Source organism: Aulonocara sp. 'chitande type north' Nkhata Bay, linkage group LG6, assembly GCF_057382095.1.
Source record: "Aulonocara sp. 'chitande type north' Nkhata Bay isolate Kocher_YH1m ecotype deep benthic linkage group LG6, A_spYH_male_GT1.1, whole genome shotgun sequence".
NCBI lineage: Eukaryota > Metazoa > Chordata > Actinopteri > Cichliformes > Cichlidae > Aulonocara > Aulonocara sp. 'chitande type north' Nkhata Bay.
In genome coordinates, this window is record NC_141349.1 from 12311629 (window position 1) to 12330928 (window position 19300).

General features: G+C 42.2%; 1 protein-coding gene and 1 pseudogene across 2 annotated transcripts; one reads left to right on the forward strand and one right to left on the reverse strand.

Moving 5' to 3' along the window:
• Positions 1-6422: 6422 nt before the first annotated feature.
• On the forward strand, positions 6423-9843 carry LOC147327351 (uncharacterized). Its single transcript, XM_086297516.1, has 4 exons — positions 6423-8626; positions 8834-8991; positions 9082-9214; positions 9288-9843. The coding sequence occupies exons 1-4, from the start codon at positions 8594-8596 to the stop codon at positions 9762-9764; spliced, it is 801 nt and encodes a 266-aa protein (XP_086153642.1). The 5' UTR covers positions 6423-8593; the 3' UTR covers positions 9765-9843.
• Positions 9844-10013: 170 nt separating this feature from the next.
• On the reverse strand, positions 10014-14086 carry LOC147327352 (uncharacterized; annotated as a pseudogene). The gene is made up of 4 exons (XR_015130002.1): positions 13908-14086; positions 13083-13273; positions 12449-13047; positions 10014-10691 (listed from the first exon to the last, which is right to left on the reverse strand). The product of XR_015130002.1 is annotated as an uncharacterized LOC147327352 (transcript).
• Between the last annotated feature and the right edge of the window lie 5214 nt (positions 14087-19300).

Consider the following 19300-nt stretch of genomic DNA (forward strand, 5'->3'; position numbering starts at 1 on the left):
ATAGTGATCGTTTGATACATGGACCTGCAGCGGAGTTTAGGTCCAGACACGGCTAGTGACGTCAGACTGAACAACCGGATAGCTGTCCTCAATGTTTGAAATGGTTACTTTCTGGTAATGCAATCAGACTACAATTCTCCGGTAGGAATGACAGTCCAGTGTCATTGCTGGTTGCTGCATTCAACAACAGAAGCTTGGCATGTTGTAACATCTATAAGGACGATTTGTTTGTCAGTCCAGGCATGATTTAGGTGATCCAAATGCAATTACCTGAACAAAGTCTTTAATGTTGTCCTAACTTCTTTTAAGTATAGTAGCAGTGGATGTGGGTTGGAGTTGCAATGACCTTCAACCTGCAGGTGACCACACCATTTGTGACGGAGAACTCATCTCCATTTGTCATGCAAGTAAACAATCATATTCTTTAAAGCACAGTTATATATTTGCTCTACTTAAAAAAAATAAAATAAAATAAAAATGTCTGCTCTCGCAGAACAGAAAAGATTGACAGGGGAAGTTTATTTCTGCTGCTTGTATCCGTGATCTCATTCTTTCAATCTTTAAATCAAGCTTATGACCATAGGTGAAGATAAGGACGTAGCTCAGACAGTAAATTGAGATCTTTGCTTTTACACTCAGCTCTGTCTTCACTTCAAACTGGGAGTTTAAGATCTTCTGTACCAGGGCCTCTGTCAGATGTCTCCAGCTCAGCTCCTCTCCTCACCTGAGTGTCCAGACCATACAGCCGCAGATCCTCAAGCTGTTTATTGAGGTCAGTATCTCTCAACCCAAGACACTAACTCGGGCTCCCTCCCCAGTGTCCCGAGAGGTCACATATCATGTCCCACTCATCAGCCACTGATAGCTCTGACCACCGTCCGACAAACAAGAATGTCATGAGAGCATATTTTAATAAAGGGCTTTGCAAATGTAGCTAATAACTTTTCAACAGTCCCGCCAGGCACACGACCTGGCCACCCGTGTATCCGGCAGGGAAAGTACCTCCAGGACACTCAGGCCCACCCGAGCCCAGGCTTCTCATTGAGAAGAGGGTGTCAATTGCATTCAGGGAACAGATGATGATCAAATTCATTATTGATGAGATAGCAGAGTAAAGTTACAGCAAATGGATAGTGCTCTGTACAAAACCTGGAGCTGTACTCAACTACAATACTTTAGACTTTTTTTTCAAAAGGCATCAACAGCACAGACACAGTGGATATCATTCACAGAACAATGTTTTCAACCAGGATGTAAACGTTTTTATTTCTGCTGTTAGGTTGTTATAATTGGACATTTTCACATGTTTTAAATGAGACAAAATGTTCACACTTCAGATGTTTTGTTAAATCCAATTGTTTATTTGATTGGTTGATGGTAGTTTTTCATGGGTAAGATGTTATAATACCCTGGTTCACTCAGTGATTACACCGTCTCCTAAAAATCTTCTTTAATTCAGTTCAATTCAATCCAACAGTATTTACATACAAATGAACTGAATTGAACTGAACTAAAGAAAAAACCCAACAATCCCCTATGAGCAAGCACTTGGCGACAGTGGGGAGGAAAAACTACCTTTCAAAAGGTAGAAACCTCCGGCAGAACCAGGCTCAGGGAGGGGTGGCCATCTGCCGCGACCGATGACAAAGTTATACACAACTAAATATTAAAGCAAATATGCTTTTAAATGGGTGTTTTGGCACTGGAAGTGACTGATAATATTTAGTTGTATATTACTGTGATTTTATAGGAGACGGAGTGGAAGGCACTTAAGTAAATGGCCTGGTAAATGGCCTGTATTTATATAGCGCTTTACTAGTCCCTAAGGACTCCAAAGCGCTTTACATATCCAGTCATCCACCCATTCACACACACATTCACACACTGGTGATGGCAAGCTACATTGTAGCCACAGCCACCCTGGGGCGCACTGACAGAGGCGAGGCTGCCTGACACTGGCGCCACCGGGCCCTCTGACCACCACCAGTAGGCAACGGGTGAAGTGTCTTGCCCAAGGACACAACGACCGAGACTGTCCAAGCCGGGGCTCGAACCAGTAACCTTCCGATTACAAGGCGACCTCCCAACTCTTGAGCCACGATCGAGTGAATAGTCTCCAAAACCAGTTGCGCTTCTTTTTCTTTTTTTGGTTTTTCTTTTGGCACTTGGTCATCTCGGGCCTCTGGACTTTCTGGTTTGGTAGCGCTGGCCTCCTCTTTTTCTGGCTGTTTCTCCTGGAGTGTCTCGTTTCGGGCTGGAGAATTTTCAGGATTGGCAACGTTGGACTGGTCTTCTTGCTTTTTTATTGTCTCTTGCAGAGACAGCAAAAACTCCTGAAGTGTGATCTTTTCTTCCTCTGTTTGCCCGAGTTGGTTGGGGATTGTTGTGTTCTCCAGGTTTTGCTCCACGATTTCCTGGTGGGAAGCTTTGGTTTTCTCCAGCTTTTCTTTTAAGTTTTGCGCCTTCAAATCATTTTTTTCACAAAGAGCCTCACTGGTGCTGAGTTTGTCTTTCAGCTCAGTGAGCTCACAGTTGACTCTTTGTTCCTGATCTTTGCGCTTTGCAACTTCCTCTTCAAGATTCTTTTGAGTTTTGAGGAGCTGCTCACGGAGTTGTTCGATCTCTTCTTGCTGTTTTTTGCACTGGACCTCCAACTCAGCTTCTCGAACAGTTTTTACATCTGTAGAGTCTGTGTGTGGAGCTTCTGCAGTTTGTGTTGAAGCGTCCACACTCAGCTCTGCAGCTGTGTTGCTGTCTTCAACAGGAGTCTCACTCTCCTCAGGGGTGAAGTTCTCCTCGGGTGTCTTTCTACGAGCCTCTTCCAGCTGTTTTTGGAGCTCAAGGATGGTTTTTTGAGCGTTTTGTCTACAGCACTGTAGCTGCAGGTGAACCCAATCATTCTGAGTTTTAGCTGCAGCAGCTTTGTGGTTTGCAGCTGTCATTTTATAAAGATTGGTTTTGCACATGTGCTGAGCCTCCTGCAGGTGGAATCTCAGCGCACCCAGTTCATCAGTCTCATTGTATGGACGACTGCCATCATTTGGTGTTAAGTGAGGCTGTGGCTGAGGTGGCCCAGGTGGTTTTATGGTCAGGATGGGGCTGATGTGGCACAGGCCCTCGTTTTGGCAAAAACTGTGGATTTTGCCAATGTTGCCCAGGCCCATTATTGGGTTTAAAGTGGGCATTGGGCTGATGTGGCACAGGCCCTCGTTTTGGCAAAAACTGTGGATTTTGCCAATGTTGCCCAGGCCCATTATTGGGTTTAAAGTGGGCATTGGGCTGATGTGGCACAGGCCCTCGATTGGGTCCAGGGTTTCTGGCTCTGGGGTTTGGGTTTGCATTTTTCTGCATCTTCTTCTTGTTTGCACCCTTTGGTTTGGCAGCATCAGATGGAGTCCCCTCATTTGGTGTCTTGTTTTTCCCTCTTGGGTTTGGGTTTTGCTGCTTAGGGTGAACAGCGGCCAATGAGGTCCCTTCTTGGGGATCAAGGTTTTGCTGCATATGTTGCATTTTTCTTGTCTTTTGTCTTACAATGTCGAATGATATTTTCTCTATTCGATCGGGGTTTGGGTTTGTTGCATACACTTAACGTGTCAAATCTTTGACTAAAGGTTGGCTCGTGGTGTGTTCCTATACAGTTGCACAGTTCTGAGACATACTGAGAGCACGCCTATGTCCTACTTAATGTTATTGCTCAATTTCCCTTTGATCCTTTGATCTGGAGTGTCATGTCAGGGAGTGCAAATGGAGTGTGATGTCATCCACTTAGAATGCAAAATGTGATTTCATCAACTTAGCAGAGAGTCTTGCTTTTCTTTGAAATAGAATTCTACCAAACTTAAATAAAAGTCTTTAACTTTGTACAAGATGGTAAATTCCCAATCGAAAGGCCAAATCTACCTGAGAACTTCAGGAGAAGCTTACACAAATAGCTCAGAAGCTTCAATAAATGCTTCAGGATCAACATGTTTTCTATATATACCTTTAGGATGTTGCATCTTCAAAAAATAAAAATGAAATGACTGAGCCTCACACAGGAATATTGCTGCTACTTGTTTACTGAACCTTCTCTTAGCCACATGTTCATAACATCAGTGTCTGTTCACTGCCTCCTGCAGGACGCTCTCTTCTTCCACTTTCTTACAGAACCGATACTGCCTCTCCTGGCATTACCAGTGTAACAACACACTATGTCCTTTATCACACTCATTCTATCTATGAATAACATAAGCTTGTATCTATGTATCTGTATCTATGAATAATAAATGTTTTTCCATACCAATATATTTATATAACAAATATTTTTTTACGAACCAAATGGTGGACACCAGAGGTGAAGGGAGCCACCAGGCTGAAGAAGGAGTCCTATCGGGCTTGGTTAGCCTTGGTTAGCCTCTCCGGAGGCAGCCAACAGGTATCGACAGGCCAAGCGGAATGCGGCTCGGGCAGTGGCTGAAGCAAAAACTCGGGTGTGGGAGGAGTTCGGAGAGGCCATGGAAAAAGACTTTCGGACTGCCTCGAAGAGATTCTGGCAAACCGGAGGAGCGCTGCTGACGTCGACTGAGAAAATTGTCAGGCGGTGGAAGGAATACTTCGAGGACCTCCTTAATCCCACTGACACGTCTTCCGAGGAGGAAGCAGAGTCTGGGGATGAGGGGAATGACCCGCCAATTTCCGGGGGCGAGGTCACTGAGGCAGTTAAACAACTCCTTGGTGGCAGAGCCCCTGGTGTTGATGAGGTCCGCCCCGAGTTCCTGAAGGCTCTGGACGTTGTAGGGCTGTCCTGGTTGACACGCCTCTGCAATGTTGCGTGGAGATCAGGGGCAGTACCTGTGGACTGGCAGACCGGGGTGGTGGTCCCCATCTTTAAGAAGGGGGACCGGAGGGTGTGTTCCAACTACAGGGGGATCACACTCCTCAGCCTCCCTGGGAAAGTCTATGCCAGGGTGCTGGAAAGGAGAGTTCGTCCGTTAGTCGAACCTCGGATACAGGAGGAACAATGCGGTTTTCGTCCTGGTCGCGGAACACTGGACCAGCTCTTTATCCTCTCCAGGATACTTGAGGGTGCATGGGAGTTTGCCCAACCAGTCTACATGTGTTTTGTGGACTTGGAGAAGGCCTTCGACCGTGTCCCTCGGGGTGTCCTGTGGGAGGTGTTGCGGGAATATGGGGTGTCTGGCCCATTGCTACGGGCCATTCGATCCCTATATAACCGTTGCAAGAGCTTGGTTCGCATTGCCGGCAATAAGTCGGACTCGTTCCCGGTGGGTGATGGGCTCCGCCAGGGCTGCCCTTTGTCTCCGGTTCTGTTCATAATTTTTATGGACAGGATTTCTAGGCGCAGCCAAGTGGCGGAGGGCTTTCGCTTTGGTGGCCTCAGAATCTCATCTCTGATTTTTGCAGATGATGTGGTTCTGTTGGCTTCATCGGGTGAGGGCCTCCAGCTCGCACTGGAACGGTTCGCAGCCGAGTGTGAAGCAGCGGGAATGAGGATCAGCACCTCCAAATCTGAGGCCATGGTTCTCAGCCGGAAAAGGGTGGAGTGCCCACTCCGGGTCGGGGATGAGTTCCTGCCCCAAGTGGAGGAGTTCAAGTATCTCGGGGTCTTGTTCTCGAGTGATGGGAGAAGGGAGCTGGAGATCGACAGACGGATTGGGGCTGCAGCTGCAGTAATGCGGACGCTGCACCGGTCCGTCGTGGTGAAGAGGGAGCTGAGTGTAAAAGCGAAGCTCTCAATTTACCGGTCGATCTACGTCCCTACCCTCACCTATGGCCACGAGCTGTGGGGTAGTGACCGAAAGAACGAGATCGCAGATACAAGCGGCAGAAATGAGCTTCCTCCGAAGGGTGGCTGGCCTCTCCCTTCGAGATAGGGTGAGAAGTTCGGCCATCCGGGAAGGGCTCAGAGTAGAGCAGCTGCTGCTCCACATTGAAAGGAGCCAGCTGAGGTGGTTCGGGCATCTGACAAGGATGCCCCCTGGGCGCCTCCTGGGTGAGGTGTTCCAGGCATGTCCCACCGGGAGGAGGCCCCGGGGCAGACCCAGGACACGCTGGAGAGATTATATCTCTTGGCTGGCCTGGGAACGCCTTGGTATTCCCCCGGATAAGCTGGAGGAGGTGGCTGAGGAGAGGGAGGTCTGGGCCTCTCTGCTTAGGCTGCTGCCCCCGCGACCCGGCCCCGGATAAAGCGGATGAAGATGGATGGATATTTTTTTACGATACCACAAAAAATATTTTCCATTCACCCAAACAAATTTGAAAAGAGCCTTTTTCATATTAATTTCTGTCCCAATGCAAAAAGAAATATGTTCAAAGCTTCAAGTTTAAAAGGAAATAATTTTATTTAACACTGTCCAGTTGAAGATTTGCTATATTGAATAGTATTGAACTGTAAGTCTGAAATAGGTCAGTTTTAAGGGGCATTAACTCAGGACAAAATAACTTATTTGCTTTCTGTGTCAGACTCACAAAGTGATCATCACCACAGGGATGTGTGCATGAGTTAATGCTGTAGAGGAGACAATGATCAGGAAGAGAACTGCTGCCACAGCTGCTCCTTAAATACCTGGTCTTGATGAAGGGGAATGACAAATGTGATGGAAAATGTGTGTTTCACCTCCTCTTAACCTCTGTGTACTATTGATATGTATTTGTAACTTTCTTGTACAAAGTTGTAGTTGTTTTTCAGTCTTCATAAACTCTAACTAAGCTTTGCTCAAGGCCACGACACACTTCATTACCAAACTGGTGCCTACATGATGGTGAGAATTTCACTCCCAACCACTGATGAGACAAGACTGCATCCACGCGACGGATATACAAGAGCTGCTATCCGGTCGTTAAGTGATGACGTGACGAATCCTACTTCCGGGCCTAAAGTAGTCTGCGTTTAATATGGCTTTTGTGTTGTTAACATATTTAATGTTATGTATTTTCTTCTATTTAATCTCAAAAATCTCCTAAAACAGTCAGTGATCACTGTTGACCTCCCTCGGCCTTTATTACCGCTAAGTATTTATTTAAGCTCAGTTTTTAAAACCTTAGGATGTAACTACAGCCCAGCCCATGCAGCAGTATATGAATGACTAACCTCGTATTGTGGATGGATTATCTCAGTTGTTCTCCTGGCTGAAGTTTGGTCCTTTTACAGCATCCTGCCATGCGATTACATTTGTTCCTGACCACCGAGAACACTCATGTTAACTTTTATTGAGTGGAAAAAAAGTTAGCTTGTTTATATTATGCTAACATAGCTGTGTCGCTAGCGGTCACGTAGCACATCATTATATACCAGCTAGCCAAACTTCAGTAACCCTACAAACGTTACTGCTGTGTAGTTTTCTGTCTTCATTTATGTTGGAAGTAGTGATGGGTCGTTCGCGAACGAAATAGCTCTTACAGCCGGCTCTTTGACGTGAACGACGCGAGCCGGATCCTTATCGCGAGCCGTCACGTGGGTTTTTTTTTCTTTCTCTCACCCTCTCTCTCTCTCTCTTGCACTTTTTTTCCGCTTCACTCTGCACGGGAGCCTTGTGCTTTACGCTGGGCAGAGGGGGGAGGGGCGGTAGTTACACTCAGTAGCACAGGAACAGAGCCAGAGGGAGAGAGAGAGAGAGAAAGAGAGCCAGGGACAACAACGTCACATTAGAAAGGTATCCGGTTGTTCAGTCAGATGACGTTGCTGGTATTTCCGGGTCTAAGTGCTCCTCAAGAAACAACGATGGCGGAGCCAGTGACTTGGTTCACGATTACCTCCTTCTTTAGCAAAGTACCAATTAGGGTTAAAAAGGGTCTTAATTCCTTCAACTCTAGTAAAGTGGTCAGTGTAACTGTTCTCCCAGGCAGAATTATAAAGGGAAGTGTCCAGGCATCCATGAAAAAGAAGATTTACAATGTTGAGGTGAGCTAGGAGTAAGCTAGCTAGCCGACGATTAAACATGAGATATTCTGTATTCTGATGTATTTCATAAAGCACACACACGTACAGCAATGCTATAACAGTGGAAGTAAACGAAGATGAAAATCTACATAACATGGAGGTTTTGGAGAGTTAGTAATGTTAGCCTAGTACCAGTTATATTAGCCTAGTTAACCTAGTACCAGTACACAGAGCAGCGCTGCAAGTGTTTGTTAGAATGTTTAGGGTAAGCATTAACTTTCTTTCAATGTAGGTGCATGTTGAGGGTCAGTCAGTCAGGTTCAGCTCCTGTGAGTGCCCGATTGGCAATGATAAGTGCCATCATATGGCGGCATTGTTGATTTGGGTGGAGAAGAATGTGTCTCGCACTGACGTGGAATGTGTGTGGAAGAGGGTAAAATCATGCAAAGCAGAAGAAATTACTGCCAAGAGAGTGTCTGTGATGACACCCTCAACAACACAAGGTCAGTTATTTATTTAAAATTTGCTCTTTGAATTAATTATAATAATTATTTTCTTAACTTTTTAAAAAGCATTGTGTTTTATATGCTATAATTATTATTTATTCAGATTACTAAAAGCATTTTTTTTTCAGCTGGAATCGAAAGACCTGTCTCCCAGGAGGACAAGGAATGGGCAGTGGCATCCCTATCGAAATTGCAACGTTTTACTGGGATGGGCTGGATTTTGAGTCCTGAATGCTCCCAGGTACTTTGATATTTACTTTAACATGTGGTATAAATTGTACATGTATGTAAACTCTTGTAAACTACATACAGCAGACTGTTTGCTTCCACTGTCCCCACTTTATTTTTTACATGTATTTTATATACTCTGTACCTGACTTCGTCTATTCTGTGGTCAAAATTGCTTGGTTCCATTAAAACCTTTAAAATCCTTTTGCTTTAAATCTAGGCTAAACCAGCCAAGACATTTGATGAAGTGCTGAGGAACCTGGGATTTCCCCAAGCAGAAGACAAGGCTCATTATCTCTTGGCATCACTGGCTGTGTCTGACGAAGAGAAGAAACAGATCGAGGAAGCAACAGTTGGGCAAACGAAGAATGCATTGTGGTAAGAAAGTGCTTTGAAATTAATTCTGTTAAGTGTTAAGTAGGAAATTTTAGTTAACTGTGTCTCTTATTTTGTGTTTCTTTATAAAAGGTCAGCATATCGCAAGAAGAGAATCACAGCCAGCAACTTCGGTTTGGTCCTGAGTGCAGTCCAGCAGCGCTCATACCCCCCTTCCTTATTTAAGACTCTGCTTGGACAGTACAACCTGACAGAAGGATCTAAAGTAAGTTGTTAGTAAAAAGGGTCTGTGCATCTAAGAATTCCTTTATGACTAAGTTGTATTTTCATCCCCAAAGGCATGTGATTGGGGGATCCTTCATGAGCCAAAGGCCAAGCAGTTGTACACTGACTGTACCGGTGCAGCTATCAAGGAGAGGGGACTGTTTTTATCTAACAGTGGCCTGCTTGGTGGTTCTCCAGATGGGACTGTCTCTAATGAGTGCATCATTGAGGTGAAATGCCCATGGTCAGCCAGAGCCAAAACTGTATTGGAGGCTGAAAGTAAGGACTTTTTCCTACAGCTGGATGAGGCAAGTGGTTTCCTGGTATTAAAAAAGAATCACAACTACTGGCATCAGATCCAGGGCAACCTCTATCTCACAGGGGCGAAAAGCTGTCACTTTATTGTTTGGACTCCATGTGACTTTTTCATCTTGCATGTGGATAGAGAACAAACTTGGGCTGTTAACATTGAAGCATTGGAAACGTTCTACCGGGAAGTTTTTTTTACCCCATATTTTATCGCAGCTTTGAATTCATATCAGCATGAGTAATTTATCAGTCCAAATGTTTATAGTTAATTTTAAAACTATTTGTAAATATTTGTAAATTGTACATTTTTTGTCATTGTAACTTTGTAAATATATTCAGATAAATTTTTAAATTATATTAATTTTAGATTTGAAAAAATAAAATGTTTTGGACAAACTGTTCCTGAAAATAAAGAGTAACACATGTATCTGGTATTCTTCATTTTAATTGAAAATGCATAGCAAGAAAACTAGGCAGTAATCAGGAAGCTGGAATGGAATGAAAAATGTAACAAGCCATTGATAAAAACAGTAAAACATTATACGAATCACAAATGAGACCATTCTCAATTTGAAACTATGCAACTAAGTTGTTTTTATGTTGTAACATCCTGAGTATACACACAAAACAATCCAGAACACTTAGGAGTTATAAATAATAAAAGTAAACTTATTCAACAGTTGTGTTTTCTGGTCCACAAGTAGTTAGAAAATGACACAATGTACTTTTACCTCTGAACTCTCACAGGTATAATTTATTCAATTTCACGGAGAATAGGTGTTTGTAAATTTGTAAGACACACACATGCTTTCAAGATCTTATTAATATTTTTTTTTTAACTGATATGGGATGTGATGCAAAATTGAGAAAACTTTCAGTCTTTGAATGGAACGCTCTACATGTATTCTTGCACAGGAAATCTTCCTGTTGTTGTTCACTTCCTCCTGTGTGAATTGTCCGTTGGTGAGGAAGGACGGAATATTCAGTGAGACCCCTTCTGGTAGGATGTCCCGAATTGTGAAGCCCTTATCTGCAATGACCATATCACCTGGTTGTAGATGTTGCAGTACTCCACAGTCAGCTGTTATGGCCTTATCTGAGGCACTTCCACCGTACAAGTTGCTTACAAAGGTTATTACACCATTAGGAGTAGGGCTGGGCGATATGGCCTAAAATCAATATCACGATAAATTGAGCAGTTAACCTCGATAACGATAAATGGACGATAACCACCCCAAGTGCCAAAAAAACCAAACTTTTTTTTTTTTCATTTGATGGGGCTGTGGCAGGCAGCATAGTTCCTCCAGTTATTTTGATAATATTATTCCCCCTAGACCTATTCATTGCAATTATATTATTACCACTTTAAAGGACTGTAAAATGTCACTGAAAATAAATGAAGACAATAGTAGTAAGTACTTTTAGTGGTTAAGATTTATTAACTGAACAAAATAAAAAGTGTAGGATACAATATGTAACCATGCTCTCTAAAAAATGTGTATCCCTTGTAAACAAAATAGTTTAATAATAAATATGTTTCACATTGGCTATTCACAAAGTAAACAATGATTGTGCAAATGTAATGCCATCATGGACAAAGGCCTATCTCTGCTAAGGCCTTGAGGTACTATAACCTGTAAACAAATAATGTCACAAACACAAATGTCAATTGAACACAGAAAAAACTATAATAAATACTAAGCACTGCCATGTGACTAGTGAAAACTATAAACTCTTAAACAAAAACTTGTGCTGCAGGTGGTGGAAGAGGTTGGTTGTGTTACCTTGACTTGACGCAACAGTCTTTTTGCAGAGTTTACATTTAACAATTGTTTGATCAATATCATCCTTGTTGAATCCAAAATGTTGCCAAACGATTGATGATGCATTTTTTTTGTTAACAAGCGTCTCCTCTTCCTCCTCCACCAGCTCTACCTCCGTCGCTGCTGCTTCAACATTTAAATCGTCCTCCATTTGTTCACCCGTGTCTCGTCTTGTTATGCTGGGCTTACACTGTGCGATTTTTGGCCCATTTTGAGCCGATTTTTGAGTCGTGCGACCGTTTTGGCGAGCGGCACGATTTTGGCCTTCATCGTGCGTCATGCATCGTATAGTATACGTGGGGTAACGAGAAGCGATTGACACCTCACGACGAGCTCCCAATCATCAATCGCTTGGTCGCGAGGATTCACGACCGTCGTGAGGGTGTCACCGCAGTTTGTCACACTGCGCACGCGCAAACACAAATGTCAGCAAAAAAGACGACGCAACACGACAGTGCAGCGTGTGATCTGGACACAAGCGACGGAGGCACAACTTGTAGAACTTTGGAAAGCTCATCCGAGGCTTTTCGATGTGGCCTCACAAAATGATCGCGACCACAACAACCGTGAAAATAGTTGGATCTACACTGCTGCTCAATCACAGCTGCTTGATCAATGTTTTTCATTAGCAATTTAGCAAAGTTGATGGTGGTGGTGTGCGTGTCTGTGTGAGTGAAAGACAGAGAGGGAGAGCGAGCGACAGAATTTCTGTTATAACCTTCATTTTATGGACACACAGTGTGAGCACTCAGGTCGCATCAGAGCATTGGGCCGTATAGTGTGAGACCCTGCATCGTGACCTATGAACTTCTAACCCCTGCGAGTCAATCGTACAGTTTGAGCAGGAGCTGAATCACGCGACTGAAAAAATCGCACAGTGTCTGTCCAGCATAACAGGTAGTAGAGTCATGTGACTCCACCCCGTCAAGTCTGTAACGTAGCACAGCGTCTTAAAGGGACATGAATATCGCCGACCTGCACATGCCTTTTCTTTTTTTTAAAATACCGAATTTACCGACATGGGCAAAATGACGTCGATGAGAGTCATAAATTTCGGTAACGATAGATTTTTGATATATCGCCCAGCCCTAATTAGGAGCCACACCAATTAGAGCCTTTAGTGTGGTCCGTCCTTTGTACTGGCTGTACAAATGACTTTGTGTGTCAAGTCTCTCTGTGTTACAAACAGAAACTTCCGTGCAGTCAAGCACAATCCTGCAGTTAGGAAATGGTTGGAAGCAATCTGGCAGCGATGTTTGATTCTTGGCTCTCGAGGGAATGTTGTTTTCCAGCATGCCAACATACAAAATGTCATACAGTGCACTAACAATTGTTGTAAAAATATTAGTTACTGTGCCTCTGCTGCAGTTAAACCTTGTTGAAAGGTCTTCATGAATAAAATTAAGTTTGAGCTTGATCAGGGTTAGAAATAACTGGTCAATTAGGGGCATCATTTGGACAGTCCAATCAGAATGATAGTTAAGATCAAATCTGGAAAGAAGCGCTTCTAAAAACAGGACAGAAGCAGCATTGGGCAATCCAGTATAGTACTGGACCCTTTCAGGATTGTCAGATATTTGACTGAATGAGAAAGTCTGCTTCTCTACTTGTTTTTTAAGTTTTTCATTCTCTATTCTTAGCATGTCATTCTGAATCTCTAGCACCAGAAGACTTTGGGAAGAACTTGTGGAACTTGCAGTAGCTGTCTGTGTATCTGCATTGTTGGAATGATGTAGCTCATCTGATCTTTCACTCTGATTTTCACCAATAGCTGGGACCTGCTCTTTTTTCTAACAGGGTTGTGGTCATCTGGGAACTGAAAAGACTTCCCGTCGTTCCATGCAAATCTTGTTGGCCCCGCAGCTTTTCCTTGAGGGAAGTGCCAACTGCAGACTCTTGAGTTGCAGTTTGGGGTGAAGTTTTCACGTCTGTGGAAGTGTTTAAAAAGGCAGAGAGAAATTTCAGATCATACGCTAGCCCTCCATTAGTTATGATTAATAGAAAAAAAATAGAGATAAATAACAGAGAGAAGCTTCTTTCATCCAGATGAGAGAAGCTTCAAGAAACTTAAAACTTAAAGAAGTCCAGATGCTTTTCTTACACATTATTGTACTAATTTGCTTTTAAGCTTACCAGAAAGATAAGTACTGGCAACCTTTGCTTGCTATTTGTTGGTTAGGTCTTTATTTTGGTAATTAACTGGCACATAGGCTGGGGATTGTAATGTATTTTCTTACATAGACATCGCTTTTTGGACGTAATTTTTATTCCTCTGAGGGTCGAAAGGTAACTAAGGTTCATATATATAGCGAAGTGACCCTTAGCTCTCAATCTTTGCTTGGAGAAATAAAAATGACTTCAAAAATGCAACAACGTCTTTGTATTAAAAAAAACACACAATAAAATCCATTGCCTATATAAGTACAATTACTCGTAAAAGCCAGTTTGTCTTTTAGTAGCAGGTTTTAATTGTTCATCACTAGCTATATTAGCTAACTAAAGTAAGAGCCCACTAGCTCTTATCTTACAAATTTATTCATTCACTTACGAGTTGTAACATACCTTATCAACTTCAGCCACTTCCTCTTCTCTCTCTTTTCACAAGGAAACCGGTAAAATGACAGATTAGACTGTTGTTTTGAGCCAGATTGGTTAAAACAACCAGGAACACAGCATTGTGTCATATTGAACACAGGAGCGTTTAGACCCGGAAGTAGGATTCGTCGGATTCGTCGCGTCATCACCATCCACAACTATTTTCGGTTGCAGATGATAAAGGATTCAGAAAGTTTATTCATGCAGGCCCATATGACAGAGAATATGCATGTTCTTTATGTTTTCATATTATAATTTATATTTAATTGTGTTGTGGTTTGCAGTGTTTTGTGTTGTTTTCACTTTAAATTTGTAAAAAGCAAAAGCTGAAAATTTAAATAGTTAAAAGTTGAAATGTGAATAGTTGATTTTTGTATTATATGATTTATTTATTACATTTTATGTGGAGTGAATAAATAAAAGTATATTTACAGTGACCCCTAGAGACAAAGCACATACAAACTTCAAATCACGTACAAACTCTGAAGCATGTACAAACTTCAAATCACGTACGAACTCTGAAGCATGTACAAACTCCAAAACACGTAAAAACACGTACAAACTCCGAAGCACATAAAAACTCAAAACACGTACAAAAGACAACAGAAGTGCTCCAGGATGCTGGGCGCAGTGTTGAGCTTTTGTTATCTTGTGGCTACACAAGCCAGCAAGTACCAACGACCGGATTTGGTGTGTGGTAATAACAGGTAAATGAACTTTTTTTTAAAATTATTTGAATATATATGAGTGCCTGTGTATAAATACACAAACAACACACATATGCTTTCAATTGTGTAATTTAAGTGATCTAGTAGCTCTGCTTTGGAAGTTCAGTTCATGCTAGAAATGTGTTTTGGAGTTTGTACGTGTTTTGTCTCTAGGGGCCACCGCATATATTTATATATAAACATATATAAATAAAACCATTTTTTTTTACGTTAGTAATTCCTTTTGTGCATAATTTTATATTATTGTTAATAATAAATGAAATAAAGCAACAAAACAACCTGAAGAGCCGGTTCGGAGCCGAAAGAGCCGGCTCTTTTTAGTGAGCCGAACCGAAAGAGCCGGATCTCTAAAAAGAGCCAGAAATCCCATCACTAGTTGGAAGTGATAACAGAGCTGTACCCCGCAGTCAGGACATGCTATATTGTATTTAGATAGAAGCTAGCGAGCTAACTTCCTGCTAACTTCTAACTCCGTTAAATGACATAAATTCCGTTTTCATGGATGCCTGGATGTTAAACTCAATTGTTACACCTGGTAGAGCAGAATGTTGCATCTTCAAAAAATAAAAATGAAATGACTGAGCCTCACACAGGAATATTGCTGCTACTTGTTTACTGAACCTTCTCTTAGCCACATGTTCATAACATCAGTGTCCGTTCACTGCCTCCTGCAGGACGCTCTCTTCTTCCACTTTCTTACAGAACCGATACTGCCTCTCCTGGCATTACCAGTGTAACAACACACTATGTCCTTTATCACAGCGGTCCCCAACACCCAGGCCTCGGACCGGTATCGGTCCGTGAGTCGTTTGGCACCGGGCTGCGAGAGTTGAGGCTCAGGTGTGAAATGTATAGTTTTCAGGGTTTTTATAGGTTTTCAGCATTATTTTGTTATCGTTTTTATCATTTACTTGGTTTTCCTTGGTCTTTTCATGTGTGTTATGAATAAATTTTCTTTTTTTCGGTACCGGTACTAGTTTTATTTTGTTGTATTTATCCGTGACACCTTAAAGGCCGGTCCATGAAAATATTGTCAGGCATAAATCGGTCCGTGGCGCAAAAAAGGTTGGAGACGGCTGCTTTATCACACTCATTCTATCTGTCTGTTTCTTCAGATGAATAACATGAGCTTGTATCTATGTATCTGTATCTATGAATAATAAATGTTTTCCATACCAATATATTTATATAACAAATATTTTTTTACGATACCACAAAAAATATTTTCCACTCACCCAAACAAATTTGAAAAGAGCCTTTTTCATATTAATTTCTGTCCCAATGCAAAAAGAAATATGTTCAAAGCTTCAAGTTTAAAAGGAAATAATTTTATTTAACACTGTCCAGTTGGAGATTTGCTATATTGAATAGTATTGAACTGTAAGTCTGAAATAGGTCAGTTTTAAGGGGCATTAACTCAGGACAAAATAACTTATTTGCTTTCTGTGTCAGACTCACAAAGTGATCATCACCACAGGGATGTGTGCATGAGTTAATGCTGTAGAGGAGACAATGATCAGGAAGAGAACTGCTGCCACAGCTGCTCCTTATATAAGGAGGTCGTGGCTCAAGAGTTGGGAGGTCGCCTTGTAATCGGAAGGTTGCCGGTTCGAGCCCCGGCTTGGACAGTCTCGGTCGTTGTGTCCTTGGGCAAGACACTTCACCCGTTGCCTACTGGTGGTGGTCAGAGGGCCCGGTGGCGCCAGTGTCCGGCAGCCTCGCCTCTGTCAGTGCGCCCCAGAGTGGCTGTGGCTACAATGTAGCTTGCCATCACCAGTGTATGAATGTGTGCGTGAATGGGTGGATGACTGGATATGTAAAGCGCTTTGGGGTCCTTAGGGACTAGTAAAGCGCTATATAAATACAGGCCATTTACCATTTACCATTTATATACCTGGTCTTGATGAAGGGGAATGACAAATGTGATGGAAAATGTGTGTTTCACCTCCTCTAACCTCTCTGTACTATTGATATGTATTTGTAACTTTCTTGTACAAAGTTGTAGTTGTTTTTCAGTCTTCATAAACTCTAACTAAGCTTTGCTCAAGGCCACGACACACTTCATTACCAAACTGGTGCCTACATGATGGTGAGAATTTCACTCCCAACCACTGATGAGACAAGACTGCATCCACGCATCGGATATACAAGAGCTGCTATAATTGAGCATTTTTGTCAATGGTGGTACAAACCCTGTTGATCCATTTTCCCCCTATTTTTCCACAACAACAAACAGGAGCAAGCCTGTGAACATTGGTCTGAACAGAATCATATTTATCATTTTTAGCATGATAACCTGTCACAGCCATGTATAGCTGAAAAGAAAACTTTCAGTGAGACCAGAACTACAGCATGTTTTCCGATTTGTAGTGATACATATATTTCAGTGTAACTATAACATGACCTGTAAAATTCACATAGATCAATTTATCAGGAAAACAATTCCAGATCACAATAAAGATCACAAAAAAACATGGAATCTATATAGTATTTATATTTATATAAGGTAAGGTAAAATAAAATGAATAAATGTTGTAAAAAGCAAAATACTTTCCTCTAAGTTAGCGCAGCGTAATATTACACCAAATTTTAAGTATGAATATCATGAATTTAGATATAAATACACTGCTTTAGTAAATATGTTTCCCCACTGAACAGGAGGACTAAAGTGTGTTTTAAATCCTCCTTCAAAAACCATGTTTCATGTGTAATTCACAGAACAGATTTCTTATAAAATTAGATTTCTTTTTACAGTGTACAACCTGAAGAGGTCACCAGAAACTCAAGCAACCTAATCAGAAGAAAAAACGTTGTTGACAGCTGTTACAATGAATGATGTGTGCATAGTGTGATACACTTCACTGAGCCGTATTGTGTCACTCCCTCTCTCTCTCTCTCTCTGGCATTATCTGCTATATTTATTAGTAGACTAGAAGTAGACTACATTTATTACTTTTAGCTCTCTTCTGGCAGTGAGTGTAACTACAAAAACACATTTGAAGGTTCTTGATGAGTATGAATCCAGCAAGTAGAGCTACACAAATTAGATTTGATCCTTCCTCTAAAGTCTCTTTTTCTACCACAAGACACACCTTCTGTGTCCTTATTTAACAACATACGAAAACCCCACAATAAATATATCTATCACAAACTCAATTATGTGATTTTAAGTCATATTAAGTATTGTTGTTCAAAATGCTTTTCATTGTATGCTTATTATCCTAATAGTTGTCTCATAAGCAACAACTTTAGTGTTATTACTATATAAGTCACTAACAGGAAATGCACTGCCGCAGGCCCAGAGGACTGTGGGCCCCCCACCCCCCGGAAGGGGCCCAACCAAGCCACAGGCACCAGGCATCTTCCCAGAGAGGTGGAGTCTAAGACCCGACCTGACATATAGACACAGACGAACAGGCACACACAGACACAAACATGCATTCCCACCCTCATGCACACATATACAAATACTCCACCCAATGTGGAGACAGACACAAAAAGACACTGTACACACAATCACACTCCCCAAACATACTCTATACCCCAGGTCCAGGCACAACCAGCACCAGAGGGGGAAACTACACCAGGAGATGTTACCCTTTTCCCTGGGGTGGAGACAAGAAGACCGCTCCCGCAGTAGCAGGGAAGCCCCGCATCCCAGACTCCAATCAGACAGCCAACTCCTCCTCAAAGCCGCTACACCCCGATGGCTCACAGAGAATGGGGGTGTGTGAAGAAAATTGAGCCACAGGCAGCCAGAAGGGGACAGAGGGGGAGTGCCTCCCCTGCACTTCAGTGACACAGCTGCACCCCAAGCCCTGCATGTGTGGGTGGTTGTGGTGGAGCAGAGTGAAATGGAAGCTGATTGGCTTAGAGAGGGTGGGTAAGAAGACGATGACTGGACAAGAGTAATGATGCCAGTATTGAGTTTGACAAGATGGGCTAGTGGCAGTGAACTAAAGAACAGATGAGTCATTGCAGATTACTGATTACTTTTTGAACTTACACATATGCTTAAGTTTTATGTTTATAAAAACTTTATTCTTAAGTTGGTGGGACCAGAGAAGCCCATCCTGTCAGTGTAAAGAAGTTTAACTACATTTACACTGCAAATCAGTTTTTCACATAAAGTTGTTCTACTGCAGTAAGTGAAAAAAAATATGTTTCCCCACTGAGCAGGAGGACTAAAGTGTGTTGTAAATCCATCCATCCATTCGCTACCGCTTATCCTTTTCAGGGTCGCGGGGGGCGCTGGAGCCTATCCCAGCTGTCATGGGTGATGTCGTTGCCCCAACTTGTTCAATATAAGTTAAAGTAATAGTGTGGTAAGTTGTAACATACATTATTGTTACAACTAACCCAGACTGTTACTGTTACAACTGACCCAGACTCCTATAGCCATAAACTAGCTAACATTACAGCCAACGGCTAAAACATTAGCACTAAAGACCTACACAGAATATATCCCCATAGACATACAAATAACATAATTTAAGTTTGAGTTTAGCTGCAAAGCAGATAATGCTATTACAAATTGAAATAAAGTAGAAAAACTTACTTTTTGGCATACAAATTACTTTTTTTCGTGTTTCGTGCTTCGTGTTTCGTGCAAACCCTCATCCCTGAACGATT

What these genes read in the sequence shown, in the direction of transcription:
- LOC147327351 (XM_086297516.1), top strand. Translation starts at nt 8,594, where the DNA reads ATGGGCTGGATTTTGAGTCCTGAATGCTCCCAG. An exon ending in TGAGTCCTGAATGCTCCCAG is followed by an intron (nt 8,627 to 8,833) that starts GTACTTTGATAT and finishes CTTTAAATCTAG; the next exon opens with GCTAAACCAGCCAAGACATT. An exon ending in CAAACGAAGAATGCATTGTG is followed by an intron (nt 8,992 to 9,081) that starts GTAAGAAAGTGC and finishes TCTTTATAAAAG; the next exon opens with GTCAGCATATCGCAAGAAGA.